The 16,471-nt window shown below is 47.3% G+C and overlaps 1 protein-coding gene across 11 annotated transcripts in view; it reads left to right on the top strand.

The window, feature by feature from the left end:
- LOC146347634 (myomegalin) overlaps nt 1-16,471 on the top strand; it is a 44,033-nt gene continuing 27,562 nt past the window's right edge. For 3 of the 11 annotated variants that reach the window (XM_084850987.1, XM_084850985.1, XM_084850984.1), the window contains exons 1-6: nt 1-171; nt 432-587; nt 9,482-9,676; nt 13,559-13,843; nt 14,659-14,790; nt 16,193-16,349. In XM_084850987.1, the coding sequence (XP_084707113.1) occupies nt 9,652-9,676; nt 13,559-13,843; nt 14,659-14,790; nt 16,193-16,349 (599 nt within the window). In that variant the 5' untranslated portion in view covers nt 1-171; nt 432-587; nt 9,482-9,651. The remainder of the gene's footprint in view (nt 172-431; nt 588-9,481; nt 9,677-13,558; nt 13,844-14,658; nt 14,791-16,192; nt 16,350-16,471) is intronic. The other 8 variants (XM_084850993.1, XM_084850991.1, XM_084850989.1 and 5 more) reach the window with 3 other exon arrangements.

Below are 16,471 nucleotides of genomic sequence, written 5' to 3'. Positions count from 1 at the left end.
AGGGCGGGAGGCGCGTGCTCCAGCGCGAGCGCCTCCTTGGCGCCCCTGAGCTGCGATGAGGCGCGGCGGCTTTGTTTCGCGTGGCAGCCTGACGCAGAGGTGGAGCAGACATAGCCTCGCTTATAAGAGCATGGGATAACGGACGTATTACGACCGAAATTTCTATAACAGGTATGAACTTGTTTCCTTGGCTGGTGCTTCTCTGTGTGCAAAGGCAAAGCATTTCCCCACTCTGTGCGGCTTCTTCCTTACTTATTTACCACCTAACAGCTGAAGGTCTCTGGTTCAGAAAACTTAATACTGTAAAATACAACAATATAGTAAAATAGGATATACACACCTTTAAAAGTTGAAAACAGAATAAAGCCGAAGTTAAAAGCAGAGTAAACCAGTTGCTGATCACAGAGTGTAAATTGTGTCACTTCTTACAGATCTTGGCAGTCATTCTGGCAAGGTTTCTGCTCGGCCATCTCACCCCACCACTGCCACCGCATCCCCTGCTGCTGCTCCAGCAGAATCCCTCCAAGGGAACCTGGTGCTGCCTCCTTCCCAACATCCCTTGCAGATCACCAGCCAGGCTTTCAGAGGTATGGACCCCATAACAGACAGTGGGATTGTGGGCTAAAGTAGAATCATAGAATAGTAGGGTTGGAAGAGGCCTACAAGGCCATCGAGTCCAACTCCCTGCTCAGTGCAGTGGGGAGGGGGTTGTGAAAGACGCCATTATGTTGTTGACCTTTTCTCTTTCCTTTTCCCCCCAATGTACATTTTTATTTATAAAATCAATTATATTCACTGTTAAAAACAATGTTATGAAGATCAGCACAGGAAGTAGGTCTCTCAGCAGGAAGGAGAAAATGTTCAGAGATCATCATTTCTAATGGGCTAAAGGAGCTTAGGGGTGCATCCTGTCACCACTTGGCAACCTGTGATTCAGGGCAATCTGGTTTTAGTCCTGCAGCCTTTGGTCTTATGCCAAAATAATCAGTACAAGAAGTTCGCAGCCTGCTTCTCTACAACTGTAATCAGAGAAAAAGACGCCCAAGTAAAAGGCTTCCAGGCAGCTTGAGCCCGCCCAGGATACCTCTCATTTTATAAGTTACACACCAGATATTAACAGAAGCTGACTTGTGGGTTCTTCCTTTGCTGTTCTTCATGGATCAATTTCATAAATGTTGATTTTCTCTCTAACAATAATATTTATATTTTAATTCCAGTCCAAGTGTTCACAGTATTACTGCATTTTCAGCCCATTCCGTACAGCACCTCTCTGCATGAGATTATGCATTGTATCACCAGAATGCTACAGTCACTTTAGGGCTTTCTTCACACAGAGCTTTTATCCTGTGATTGAGATTGCTCCTCACTGAAGTTTGCGGGCTCTTTACACGATGCTGTGACCCTCCAGGGTGTCTCCTGCACTAAATGCCCTTTGTTCCGTTTTTAAATTGATCGCATATAATGAGCTATCAAATTACCCCACTGTGTTCCGCTTGAGTTCCCTCCATGAAAAGAGGAAAAGCGGCAAGAATTGGAGTGAGATCAATGCAAGATAATGGAAGACTCAGATACAGGGGGAAGGGGGTGGGGGGGAAGGAAGTGGGTGAAAGGAAGTGGGTGAAAAAGGGAGTCGTTGTGATCCTGCATTTAAAATGGAAGCAGAAAGCCCTGTTTTAAATGCAGGATTTTAGGATGGTGTAGAGATGCCCCAGGAGTGCCCCAAATCAAGTCTCCCCTCAACCCTTCCTGTCCTGTTTACCTTTCAATCAGAATGGAAACAATGGAAAATAATTTTGAGACAGCCTCCCTTTTCAGCAGATTAATGGGTTTTAGAAGTTGTTCATCATATGGCGGTGTGTGCTCCTAACCTGATGTGCTCATAATTCTGGGTAAAAGAAGGGAGGAAATCAGGCTGGGATGGCTCAGTGGCAAAGCACAACTAAGCAAAGAGGTTTTTACTCTATTCATTTTGCAGGATGCTCACAGGTACTATGAGTTACATTTGCCCAAGGCCCATTTGCACCAGCCAGTACAATTCCTATAAATAAGCTGCCATGTAGTTTGGCCCTTGTAATTATGACTCATTAACATTATTATAATGTTATTAATGGCATATCATCATCATCATTATTACTTCCATCACCACCACTACTACAAAAGCCTTCAAAAAACCAAGCACTTTGGATAACATAAAATAAAGCACAGGTCCTGCCCACACAACTCACCATCATAAAAAAGACTGAAGCTGGGGATGGAGACCTGACCCCAAAAGGTAGGGGAACAACAGCTAAAATATAAGCAGAACCTACACTGTTTCCCTGCTACATAAGCAAGCTACAAGTACCCTGTCTACAGTTCACTGGTTAGGTCACAACTGCAGACTGAGTAGAACGCTGGGGAGGAGGGAGGAGGGCCACGCTCCGGAACGGGGAGCCCTGCATTAGAGTTGTCGGGTGTTTTCGCTCCAGTGTGGCAGATCTGTGCCAGGGCCATAGAACAGGCTCCAGTGCACAGCTGAGCCTCAAGGTCAGATCTTCATGGGGTACCAACTTCTAGCCTGGAGAAAACACCTGCTCTTTTAAGGCATTCCCACAGAATGAAAGCCTGCTGCAAGGTCAATTCAGCCACTACATGACGCACAGCAAGTGACTCTTCAAAAATACTACTGCACAGGAGGAAAAGGATAGCGTTGTTGAGGACAGAGGGAGAATTAAATAGACCTCTGGCTGGAAGTTGCAGTCCCAACCAGGAATTGTTCAATGAAGGACATGAAAAGATATGCCTAAAACATACAAGGAGTCTTAAAAGCTTCACAGAATGGCATAGGCATGGGAGAGTTGTGCCAGTTACCACTAATTTCATCATAAGCAATGTTCTGGAGGTGCCCACAGTAGTCACAATGATAATGCTAACAGAATAATAGAGCATTAGAGCTGGAAGGAGCCTTGGACATCATGTCGTCCAACCCCCTGCTCAGTGCAGGATCTACAATGCAAGATGCAACGACAGCATCCCTGACAGGTGGTCGTCTCGCAGAGGAGAGCGCAGCACCTCCCAGGGCTGTCTGCTCCATTGTCAAACAGCTCCTGATGTTTAGCTGAAATCTGCTTCCCTGCACTTTTTACCCATTAGTTCTAGTCGCATGCTCTGGAGCAACTGAGGCAAGTCTGCATGACAGCCTTCAGATACTGAAGAGCCCAGTATTCCAATGGAAATTCTGTGTGCGTGTTATGCCTTATTATTATTATTATTATTATTATTATTAAAACCCTAATGTTATTCCAAGTGACACATTCAGTGTCAAGTCTAGTTTGGTCTGTAGAGAATCCAGTCTGCAGTTGGCTACAAGGGAATGATAATTACTGAATTAGGTAAGATAAATCTTATTTCTATAGTTAATGCATACAACTAGGATTCCTTCATACTATTTGGCAAAAATATCCCATTTCAAAAAACTGCTGGTTTGAGTGCTCCAAAAAAAGATATTTGCAGACTGTACAGACCAAACACATTTTTTAAACATTGCACAAAAAACTAATTAAAGGAGCAACCCTATGGCTGCTAGTCTGCAGCTAGATGGCCACAGGATATCTGGTTTTCTGGCAACTGACCTTCCCCCTGCTCTGAAGAGAAGCACGAAGCGGCCAAAACCGGGCATTCCGGGGGCGTTCCAAGGTGGGGAAAGCGGAAATGTCAGTACGACACATCCTATGTGTCATCCAGCAGCCTCCTCCCCTGCTCCACCTTCCTGTGGCTAGACAGCCGAAATCAGCTGTCTAACCTCAAATGCAGGGCAGGAGAAGCGCAGAGGGAATGATCCCCTCCGTGTTTCTCTTGCTCTGCGTTGGATAGGCAGTTGCCTCCGAGTTTGGAGGCGGCCACCTATCCCCATAGGATTGCGCCCTAAGTGACAGAAATAGGGGCTATAGTTCAGTGAGAGAACACATGCTTTTGAGTTTCCAAGGTCCCAAGTTCAGTCCAATGGTTTTACCATTATTAATACTGCATCAGTTTTTATTATGTGTTTTATTGTTTATAGTGCCTTGGGAGGGCTCCTGCCCTGAAAGGCAGCCAAAGAATATTTTCAGTAAATAGCACAGGGTTGCCCAATGTGTGAAAATTCTCATATATGGATCCTTTTATACTGTTATGGGTTTGGGGTTAATCTGAACGATCTCTCATGATCCCCCCCCCCCCGCCCCCCAGTCTGATTGTGAAAAGAGTTTGTTAGAATGGGTCAAACTGGCTGGGCAAGTTTAGCCTGGGAGATTAGCTGAGCGGTGGCTGTCCTCAGAGATGGCCAGAAACAGATTGTTCTCAGGAGGCTTATCTTTCTCTTCCCCACTCCGTAAGGAATATACAAACTGAGCCAGGTGAGAGCAATAGAAACAAGGTCTGCGTGCGTGGCCATCAGTCTGGGCTGGAACTGAATCTGAACAGGAGACAAGACAGCTGACTTGCTCCCTGTAAGAAATTTTATGGCACAATGGGATCCCCTGAACATCTGATGCAGGGGTGTCGCTAGGAGATGGCTCACCTGGGCATGGTCCCTGGATCTTTTTTGAGCTGTGCCCCAGATCTTTTAAGCTGTCCCAATTGTCTTTTTTTTTTTTACATTTTCCCATTGACTTGCATTGGAAAATAGAAACGGCCATAATTTTTTTAGTTTGTATGATAAATACATGAAATTTGGAGACTTGGTATATCCTATGGAGCTGATTGAATTTACCAAATTTCAGGCAGTTGGGTTCAGTGCTTTTTGTGTTAGTCACAGGTAAAATTTGCTATTTTCAAGAAAATCTGTCAAAGCAAAGAGCTATAACTTCTTTGTGCTTCCACATAAGTGCATGGAGTTTGGGGACCTGGCAGCCTCTCTGGAGCTGACTGAACATGCCAAATTTCAGACAGGACCAGTAGCTTGAAGTTTCCTTTTCTCAAAGACTAAAAAAGTAAAAACTGTCAAGCCACACAAGGGATTAGAGATCTTAATCAGAAGGTGTTTAAGGTGACCATTAAGAGGTCACTATCCCTAATCTCTGGTGTAGGGTGTGCGTTTTTGAGGTGCAAAAAACCTCTCTCCCTCTACTTTTCTGCTCTTACATGCCCACTGTTAGGAACGTGCTTTCAGTTAAGTTTTGAAGAGGGAGAAGGAATGGAAGAAAGAGCTCCATGTGAAATACTGATATTTCACACAGCATCTGATTTCACTGCCCCAAACTCGAACCTTTGGCTTCTGCAGAAGTTTAGTAGCTTCAGTACAGCAAAGGATCCAATCAGTCTCCACAAATTTCTTTCTCCCCCTCCATTTTAATTTATCCTAAATAGCTGTAGGACTTGAATTATTCCAAAGGGAGGGTTAGGACTATGTGGCATCATGATCGAGGAATGGCTAAGGCTTTTAAATAGGTTCTAGAGTTAAAAAGAAAAGCTAGAAAAAGCTCTCAGCCACCTCACCTCATAAAGTTAATGTAAGTACATGCACTCCTTACAAACCCTCCACAGCCTCCTCAATTCCTCTGAGGTACTACCTCTCTGAAAAGAGCCACTTGGCTTAGGGAATTCTTTTTACACCCCCACCCCCCCGTGCACACTTCCAATCACTATTCTTCTTTTATTCTTCCTTGCCCTTTTCTTTCTTTTTCTTCTTTATTCCACCCAGGGCATATCTTGAGTAATTCTTAAAGAGAATTCTCTTCCATGGGCAAGAGAAGTTCTGAACTGTATTTGACTTTGTACAAAGAGACAAGAGAAGGAGAAGGTTTTTCTCCTCCTCACTCAAGCCTTTGAGAAAAGTGGGTTCACATGGTTGCAGAGAAACAAGTCTAGCTCAGTGGTGGAGCCCCTGCTTGGCCCAGGTTCAATCCCCAGCATCTCCAGGCAGAGCAAGGAAAGAATCCTGCCTGAAACCCTGGAGAGCCGCTGCTGCCAGGCAGTGTCGACAGTACTGGGCTAGATGGTTCCAGGGTCTGATTCAGTATAAGACAGCTTCCTATGTTCCTATGAACAGAAAGTTTTAATAAAAATAGTTTGGGGTTTGTTTTTTAAGTGGAGGGGAGGTAAATACTGCTCACTTATGCAATCCTATGTATGCCTACTCAGAAGCCCCATTATGTTTAATGAGGCTTAGCCTCAGGAAAGCATGCATAGGATTCCAGCACAAGTTACTTTTGCAGGGAGGTTTGCACCTTGATGATCTGCATGTTTACTCAGAAGTAAGTCCTGAGTTGTGAGCATGGTACTGCAGGCTTAATACAGGGCCTACCCAGTTCTGGCTAATGAATTGACTACCCTTTCAGCTCAGTCCTATGCATGTCCTTTTGTCATTTGTGGGGTGGTGGTGATGGTTTTGCATGAACGCTAGCTTCAGTGGTGAGGGAAAGGCACTTAGTACATGCTCAGAGTTTCTCCATAACTTAGCCCTAGTTTTGAAAACAGACTTACTGAGTTTTGAAAACAGACTCATTGGCTGAATCCTGGTGAAGTCTTGGCACAAATGAAGTTCTGGAGAGGAAGATACAATGAGACCTTGTGCATAACAAGGAGGAGGTAGAGGAGAGTTGCACAAAACAAAACATCCGTTTTATGAAGAGTTCCTGGAGGATGGTAGGATGAGGAGGGATGGTTGCGTGGAGGAGAATAGAATTGGTAGGGGGAGAATATAAGTGCTCAGTGGTGAAAGAAAAGCATTCTTCATATGCTCAGAGACACTCTCTATTTAAGAACATAAGAAGAGCCATGCTCCATCAGACCAAGGTCCATCTAGTCCAGCATTCTGTTCACACAATGGCCAACCAGATGCCCACGGGAAACCCACAAGCAGGACATGAGTGCAATAGCACCTTCCCACCCATGTTCTCCTGCTGCTAACATTGGTGAAATGTAAATAAATTCTAGTCATTCTAAATTTGCAAGCATGTATATCCTTCAGAAACTTTGCAGGTTTCTTGCCTGGGGGACACCTCTAATGACCTGTGCATTTTCATACAAATGACCCGAAAAATTATTGGGGGAGTGAATGGAAGAGAAAGCAAATCACGCCCTCCTTCAAATTAGAGAACTTCCCTTCCACATGAACTGCTGGACCTTTCCTTCTGAAACGTTGCTGGTTTCTTACTTAGGGTAAGGCTGTCTGTAATTTTCAGAACATTGGTCCACAAGGAACATAGCGAAATATGTTCACTTTTGGAGACCTCAAAATGTCAAGGCTACCCTTGCACAAAACCCCTTGTGGCTATCATTCTGAAATTTGGCAGGCATCATATCCTCTGATGGGACAATGAATCCTGAAATTTTTATCCAGTTCTTCCAAGGAATAACAATGTTATTGGCAGTTCCCTTGAAAAGAAAATCAAAATACGAACCCTGCACCTATTTTTTTCTGACATTGGGCAGGTGTAATACCCTTCTAGGGAGCTACTATGCCTGAAATTTCCATCCAGTTCTGACCAAGAGAAAAAAGTTAGTGTTTTTCTAATTTCCCATGGTAGTCAACCGGAAGCATAAAGACTCATTTTTCCAAACCTTTACTCGGGTTTGGTGCTGAGCTGAAGTGGAGCGGCTTGGGATCTTCTCCAGCTGGGGAGAGGTAACGAGTGGGGTACCGCAGGGCTCAGTCCTGGGCCCAGTGCTCTTCAACATTTGTATTAATGACTTGGAGGAGGAGGTGCAGGGAATGCTGATCAAATCTGCAGATGACACAAAATTGGGCAGGATAGCTAATACCCTGGAAGACAGAAACAGAATTCAAAGTGATCTTGATAGATTGGAGTGCTGGGCAGAAAACAACAGAATGACATTTAATAGGGATAAATGCCAAGTTCACAGTTACAAGATGGGGGATATGTGGCTCAACAACACTACAAGCGAGAAGGATCTCGGAATTGTTGTTGATCACAAGCTGAATATGAGCCAACCATGTGATGTGGCTGCAAAAAAGGCAAAAGCTCTTTTGGGCTGCATTAATAGAAGCATAGCTTCCAAATCCTGGGAAGTACTAGTTCCCCTCTACTCAGCACTGGTTAGGCCTCATCTGGAGTACTGTGTTCAGTTCTGGGCACCGCACTTTAAGAAGAATGCAGATAAGCTGGAGGGGGTTCAGAGGACGGCAACAAAGATGATCAGGGGACTGGAAACAAAGCCCAGTGAAGAGAGACTGAAAGAACTGGGCATGTTTAGCCTTGAGAAGAGAAGACTGAGGGGAGATAGGATAGCGCTGTTCAAGTACTTGAAAGGTTGTCACAGAGAGGAAGGCCAGGATCTCTTCTTGATCATCCCAGAGTGCAGGACACGGAATAATGGGCTGAAGTGACAGGAAGCCAGATTCTGGCTGAACATCAGGATTATGTATTAGAGGTCCGCTTAGACTCGGCGATACGTATAGATATATATATGCACATGCAAATTTGTGTTATGGACCTGTGCCCCAGATCTTTTAAGGCCCTAGCAACACCCTTGATCTGATGGGGAGCAGGAATTTGTTGGAGTGTTAATACCATGAACCCTCATCTTAAGCTGAGCCTGTAAATAAACCTTGTATCACAGAGATGCCACAAGCCTCTAGTGACCTCCTTGTAAGGAAGCTGAACCCTGAGTATGTCGTGGAATCCCTGAAACCTGTCAGCACTTGGAAGAGGGGTGCGGTGTGCTGACAATACTTTAGCTTGCTTTTGTAAATCACCCCAAAACTCAAGCGCCTCTTGAGTTTCAAGCCCATTTTGCATGCTTGTACACAGATATATGATAATTCAGGGTAGCTGGAGAGGGAGCACATTTCCTCTGTTGTGTTGTTGTGGCCTCACTGGTGGTTTGCTATGCAAAAGAGAATCCCCTCCCATTCCCACCCTGTAGCCGTGGAATGGGACTTCCTTCCCTCTCCATTTACTTACCTAGATAGATTGCAGGATGCACCATCAGGGGTGCGGAAAATCTGAGGGTTTTGCAATAAAGCAGAAAAGAGATGAACCCTGCATCCCTTTAAAGTAGCGTTCGTCTTGAGGGCACAGCCGCTAGGCCTGGGATCACTACTGTGGGGGGAAGAAATTACTGAGGCCCATGGCAGCTCTGCCTGTCCATGGCACTTTCTTTAGGTGCGATGGCTTCTGACACTATGGGGTGAAAGAGATGAGGGTTCCAAACCACTAATCTGGAACTGTTGCCTTAATATCTCCAGTAGAAGAACTGGGAAAGGGACCACCTGAGGCTTTTGGAGAGCTGCAGGTAGTCAAAGGAGACAATACCAAACTAGATAGACCAGTGGTCTCACTCAGCCTATGGCTGCTCTTTATCTGTCAAAAGAACATGGCTGTAATAAAGCAGCTCTTTCATACACCCAGCCCTTCCTACTGGAAAGAGTAACAGAGCTGTCTGAAGAGGTTCTATGTCCCTCAAGCAGTGGAGAGCATCTGCGGAGAGCAACCCGCCTCCTTTGGATGTCACCAACTTAACCTTCTGTCTCTGTCTCTCATCTCTCCTCTGTGCCTAGGCTTCCATCCTGATTCCTTGTCCAAGCCAGCTAGTTTCCCTTTGGCTCCATTTGACCCAGAGCCCTCCTCCTCCTTGCCTTTGGGGCCTCCTCCTCCAGCCCTTGCTCCACTCCTTGGCTGCTGCAGAACACCAGTCCTCTCATTGGCCGAGGCACAGCAGGAGTTGCAGATGCTGCAGAAGCAGCTGGGAGAAAGTGAGCACTTTAGCCTTGACTCCCCCCACCCCCAGCATGTATCTTTGCATGGCTCGATGAACAACCTCTGCATGACCTGACTTCATCCCTGCTCAGATCAGTGAAGCTAACCATCACCAGGGTAGCAGAGGCCATTGCTTACTTCTTTTGCTTGGTAATTTGAGGCTAAAATTTCGAAGGTTCCAAAAAGCCTATGGAGCTTATGAACAGATGAAAGTGAGTGTAAGAATTGTTGGAGCTTTGTGCGTGCTCTGCATTCGCCTTTCTCCGCTCTACTGGTTCCCTGTTTGTGGGCTGGATCAAGTAGGTTGATGAGAGGGAGTCAAGAACCTGCAGCAAAGCTGGGAGGTGGACTGGAAGGCCTTTGGTTTTAGCTTGGATTCTGTGGCCATGTTCTTCACAGCTGAAATACATATCACATGTTGGCTGTCTCATGAAGCTTATAGCCTTTCCACATATGCAGGCAATTCTCTTCACTAAGAGAGGGTGAGAGGTTGGGGGAGGGCATCTGCATGTACTAAGGATCTTATCACCCTATGAATAGGGAGGTAGCCAATCACATCCTTCGGAGGTGAAAAAACAGCCACACATAACAATAACCCAAAATATAGATCGTTGCCTTACCCAGAGTTTACCCATGAGTTGTAAGCCAGATGACCATGCAAAACATAGCTTTTTTCAATTCCTGGGTTGTTTGATTCACTCCTCCTTTATGTACTCCCCCCCCCCCCCCGTATCACAAATACCTTTTTGTGAACCGCCCAGAGAGCTTCGGCTATTGGGTGGTATAGAAATGAAATGAATGAATGAATGAATGAATGAATGAATAAATAAATAAATAAATAAAATACCTTTGCAGCGCTGTAAGTACTGGCACGTAGAGGGGTTGGGTTTGTTTGTTTTTAACCACTCTTGCCCACTGCCTCTATAGCCTGGCAAAACAACCCATGGGTCTGGGTTCGCACATAATGATAACCCATGGTTTAGACAACCCAGAGTTCACAACCCAACAACAAACCATGGATTCTCTTCCTGGGTTGTTTGTGGTTAGCAACCCATAGTTAACCCATAGTTCCAGGTTCACATGTAACAACAACCCAAGATTCAACAACCCATGCTCTGGGTTTTGTTACGTGTGAACCAGGTCTGGTGAAATCTCTTTGCATGAGCAAAAATAGGTCTTGTTGTGTGTAAAGATTTCAGGATTTGTGCTGCCACCTTAATATCTCTAGGACAAGGGGAATCAAGAAAGGCAGGCTATTTTCTGCTTGGATTGATGAGAGTCCCGGTCCATCAAGCTTCACCCTGAGCCACCAGGGACAGACAGGCTTTACCTCTCACCTGCCATCCTCTGTTCCCATCAGTTACCATGAGACTCCACCACATCTTGCTGGGCTCCATCCCCTGATCTGAGAGGCACTACCCCTTTGCTCCTGGGCACCTCCTCCTGTCATTCAGGATCTCAGCTTCAGGAGACACAACAACTTCACCTGTGTGCCTGCCTAGAATGCATAAAGAGCCACCACTCTGCTTGGAGGGAGGTAGACTGCTTTGTATGGGCCGCAGGAAGAACGACATGGGTAAATATAGCTCCAGACCCTGGCTTCTTCCCAGTACCCCTGCAGTACATGACTCTCTGCTGTCCTGCTGAAATGGCAAGCAGTACTGCCTATTACTGCTGGGGATAGTTCTTGCCTGAGAATTGGAGCAGGACTGGAGAATTACATTTGCAGAGCCATATGGCTTCCATTCCCCACCTGTCCATGGCTGGCACTGAAAGCGCAAAGGAATTTCTTTCATTGCTCTTTGCTAAAGATATTTTTGGCTGTGGGCTTATACGTTCATGCCATTATTGTAGCAGGTGGTGTTGTTATTCCTCCAAGGAACGTAGGGTTGTGTATGTAGTTCTCCCCACCCTACTTAATCCTTAGAAGCACCCTGTGGGGTATGGTAGGCTAAGAGACCATCAGTGAGGATTTGAACCAGGGTCTTCCCGCTCCTCATCCAGCACTCTAACCATCACACCATATAAGCACCACGACTGGCTTATTTTTGTGTGTTGATTACATTTTTATCCTGCCCATCCTCCAAGGTGCTCAGAGCAGGGGTTGTGGCCTGTTTATTCGGATCACAACCCTGTGAGATGGGCTAGGCTGATAGCGTGTGGCTGGCCTAAAGTGAGCTTCATTTCTGAGCAGGAATTTGGATGTGGATCCCCCAGAGTATGTCCAACACCATGTTGCTTTAGCGGTTATTTCTTCAACCAGCCCATGGCATTCAGGGGCATCTAAGGCCTGGGGAGTGGACAGTCAACCCCCCCCCCCCACACACACACACACACACACAGCCAGGAGCCACAGGCTAACCAGCAGCTCAGGCGGAGGTGCCCCATCCCCAGGGGCAAAAACGTCTGGTGCTGCTACCTGGCCCTTGTTACTCGGTAGCTCACGTCCAGTGGCGGGAAGTGAACCATTTCTTTCTCTGGCCATTGTGGGGCCTTGAAAGGGCAGCAGTGGTTCACATCTCAGGCCTGTGGAGTCCAAGAGGAGGCGCTCCAGTCCCAGGGGCAACTCTGTGTGAGAGAGGCTGTTTTCCCATGTGGCCGCTGCAGAACCTTTCAAGAGAAGTAGCTGGGATGCATGCCTTTTCCAGTCACCACTGCCTTTGTATTAAAACTTTTAAAAATCTTTTGTTCATTGTATGTTAAGCCTCTTAACCTTGGAGGACTGTTGGGCGGAAAGACAGGATATAAATATTATAAATAAATACATGCTCATGGTAGGTCAGCTTGTTTCATGGCCGCAGCTCTGTACAGCCCCGCACCTGTGGGCTGGAGAGAAGGAAGGCCGACCCTCGTTGCTGTGCATAATAAGAGCTGGGCTGGTGCAGGGAGCTCGATTGTGCCGGGAGATACAGCTGTGGCACTGGCCTTCCTCATCGTGCCTTGACAGGGGGTTCTCTTCCCTCAGCCAGCCTTTATTTCTGGGCTGTATTGTGGGCCAAGCTGGATGTCACATGATGCTGTCTGTCATCTCGCGTTGTTTTCGAAAAAGCTAACAGCAGGGGATCAGATTAGGGGTGGGGGGTGTTTGCGCTGAGCTTTCCTCCCTGGGCCACATGTGCAATTAAAATCATCCTTTTCCAGCAAAAGTGCGCCATCAGGATGCGGGGGGGGTGGATTTTAATCAGAACAATGATGCAGAGGGAAAGCTTTGAACTCCCTTCCCATAGCACGAGTCTGATCTGGGTTCCTCTTGACGGCTTTAAAAAAAAAAAATCACACAGGAGATTCCGCTCATGGACAGTCTTGCTTTCTGATAGTTACTTCTGACTGTTACTTCCTGACTGTCCATCTTTACCATCAGCAAATTTGCAGCAAAAAGGAAGGACTAACCATGGCTTCCTATAGAAATCAAGAAGCAACATGTTTTCTGCATTGCATCCAGTTTTGTTACTTTTCAGTAACACAGTGGTTACCTGGAGAGGCCAGCTTGGTTTCATATCACAGTGCAAAGTCTGTGATGCAGCAAGCTTTTCCCTGAAACCTGACAAATTGCCACCTGCAGGGAGCAGGAAGAGAAGGTCTCTCTAGAATTGTGCCCGATAAAGGCATGCATTGTGGTCTTTGGGTGGCAGACATCTGTGCCTGTGCTAGAAGGAGAAGGCTGGGGGGAATGCCTCAGAGGAGCTCTCTTAATGGAGGAGCGCCCCTAAGCAAGCCCCAGCCCTTGATCCAAGGGGCCCTGTGTGACCTTTGCAGTGCCCCATTCCTTCCTTTCAGAGGTCAGGAAGCCCCGCCTTCACTGGACAGGGCACTTCTGCAGGAGTGGGCAGGGTGTCCAGCCCTCCTCTTTCTGACTTCTCTCTGCCCCCTCTGTCTAGGTGTGAGCTTCCCTGCACTGTCGCCAGCCAAGCCAGGGGCGTCGACTGGCTTTCTTTCTGCAGGCAGCCCTGCCATCTCCTCCCAGCACTGCCTCCGTGCCTGCCATTGTGCTCCCCCGTTGCCCCTGCAAAACTCTGCTGGATGGAAGACGAGATCTGAGGGGAGCGTGGGGGAGAGCAGGACCCCCTGGTATATGCTTCCGCTTAGACAGCCTCAGGAGCAGCTTCTCCCTGGGATCTTGCCATCATGCTCTCCAACAAAGCTGTGTGGCCAGAAGCTCTCAGGTAAAGTCTGTGATTCTACCCATGAGTAGAAAGCATGTGTTGTGGGGATTCTGCGAAGTTGTGCCACCCTTTCAGCGATCTTTGATTGTGAAACAAACCCATCAGAGTCCTTTGAGTCATTAATAACACCAGACACTGGAGCTGGGTAATCACACTGGAGGATTGTTTCCAAGGTTGAGCCTGTCGACCCTTGCAAGCATCTCTAATTTTATTCTTGGATTTTGAGTGTATTTATTTATTTTACAATATTTGTATACCGCTCCATATGTAAAACAGATTTCAGAGTGGTGAACACAAAAGATAAAACAATAAAAAAAAGAAAGATTAAAACACTGTATTAAAATTATGCTTTTTTAAAAAAACAGAATGCCAGTAAAAACCCTGGTTGATCAATTAAGGAATGCCTCCTGGAACAGTGCTTTTTTCAGGAACTGCCAGAAACAACAGTGTTGGTGCCTGCCTGATCTCTAGGGGCAGGGAGTTCCAAAGAAAGGCAGCCACCACACTGGAGGCTCTTCTCCTGGTGGACTCCAGTCGGGCCATAGGTCCATGTGGAACCACCAGGAGCATGCCTTCCAATGACCTCAGGGACCGGGCAGGTAGGTAAGGGAGAAGGCGCTCTCTCAGGTATCCTGGTCCAAGTTATTTCTCATGCCAGGTTGCAATGTGAATTATGATAGTACTAGCTCTGTGTGCATACACACTTCCTAAGCCATGACATTCCCAGAGTGCTAAAATCAGGCCAGGCCTATCAAAACTTAGCCCTGGTTCTCTTCTCCCTTCTGTCTGAACCCTTCCTTGCTGGATGGACATAGGTGCTGATTTGCTGGAGGAGCATCTGTCCGAGATCCGGATTCTCCACCAGTGCCTAGAGGAGTCCATTTGCACCAATGCCCGCCTGCGGGAGCAACTGGAGACCCGCTTGGCCTCAATGGCAAAGAACAATGGTAAGAGAAGGCGAGCCATCTTTGCACCTCCTCAGGGAGGGGCCACCCTAGATGGCAGCCCAGCCCAGAGTGCTCTATCATCAGATCTACCCCCTAGCCTTGATCGACAGGGAGCAATAAAATGGGCTAAGGTGTAAACAGAAAGGTTCACATTAGAAAGGACCTTTACTGAATGGGCCCACAAAGGACTCGACATTACAGGAGGATATTGGCAATGGGGAAGAGCACTGCTGGATAAAACATCAGTAAATTAAGTACTGAGGGATACCTCCATTTCAATTCCAAGGGCTCTAATGTGGAAGCACCCTCTGTGTTTTTTTTTTACTCTGATACTCATGCCTAAGTGCAAAAGGTCTTGTAAGAGGTGCCCCTCAATTTTACGCTCCTAAGCAAAGGCTTCCCTGAGCCCAACATGATGACGCAAGGGATCTCTGAGCCCTAGTCGCACACTGGAGGGCTGACCCTCCCTTCTCCCTTTCGTTAGTTCAGCAGGGAACTGAAGAGTTCTGTGATGGCCTGCCAGGTAGCTTCGTGGAAAGTCCAGCTTTGGAGACCCCACCCCTACCCCCTGAAAGCAACATGCATGAGCCAGGCTGCAGGGTGCCACTGGGTGCGTGCTGAGTAATTAGCTTGAGATGACAGAGCCACATGAAGCTGGCTACTCAACAGGCCCCCTGTGACACTCAGCAGCAAATTCTCCTCCCACTCTCCCCCTGGGCCCTGTCTGAATCAAAGAGCTCCTTCAGTGGTTCTGTAGATGTTATGAGGCATCCAGGCCATTTTGGACATGCTTTCTCCACAGCATTTTCTTGACAGGTTTACAGGTCTTCCCCAGAGTCTTAGCACTCACAAATACACTTGTGAGATGTGGGTCCTGAAGTTCTTGGGCCTGAGCCAAACTCTCAGCTGCGTATCCTCCCACCCGGCCTGCCAGAGAGCAGCCCTGGAGGACACAGGCCAGCTTGGAAGGCCAGCTTGGAAACCCTTTCCTAAGGGTTTCTTTTTTATTTTGGGGTGGGGGTGGGCAGGAGTGGATGTATTGTGCTTGGGTGCACAGCTCACTTCTGAGTGGGAGGAGCCCTTGATAATCTCCAAGGCATTTCCGTCTCCTTCCAGCCTGAGGCAAGTGGAGCGAGGGGAAAGCTCTGGTGGGGGCAGAGGGAAGTACAGCCTGGTACCAAAGCAGAGGCTTGCTTGGAGAGTTGCTCAAGGGTCAAACTCGCCCTAGTTTCTGGGACTCCAGAAACTGAGTGCAGCTCTTGGAGCCCCTGACAGGGATATGCCAAAGGGCTTCCAAACTTGTTTGTCTCAAAGAGATGCTGGTGGCCTAGTGGCATTTTGTCTGAGGTCTCTTTCCATAGTCCATGTTAGACCACCTCTGACAGACCCTTTCAACCCACAGAGCTGGAGCACCTGCAGGAAGCTCTGCTGGCGTCGCACTCCAAACTGCATGCTGGTGAGGCTGAGCAGCAGCGGCTGCAGCAGGAGATCCAGGGCAAGCAGCAAGACCTGGCCCAGCTCCAGGAGGAGTTCCTGACTTTGCAGATGAACAATTCCAGGTGGGCCAAACAGAACTGGCTGCGAGAAGCTGACGAGGGGGCGGGGAGAGGGTGAGCATGTCCTTGTCCTGAAACTCTTTGGAACTGGGAACTGTCTTCGGGTTTCAAGGCGGAATTCCTAG

Source organism: Heloderma suspectum, chromosome 4 (assembly GCF_057233095.1).
Source record: "Heloderma suspectum isolate Gila_16-S chromosome 4, 16-S_ref, whole genome shotgun sequence".
Classification (NCBI taxonomy): domain Eukaryota; kingdom Metazoa; phylum Chordata; class Lepidosauria; order Squamata; family Helodermatidae; genus Heloderma; species Heloderma suspectum.
This window is presented reverse-complemented; position numbering and strand designations above follow the sequence as displayed.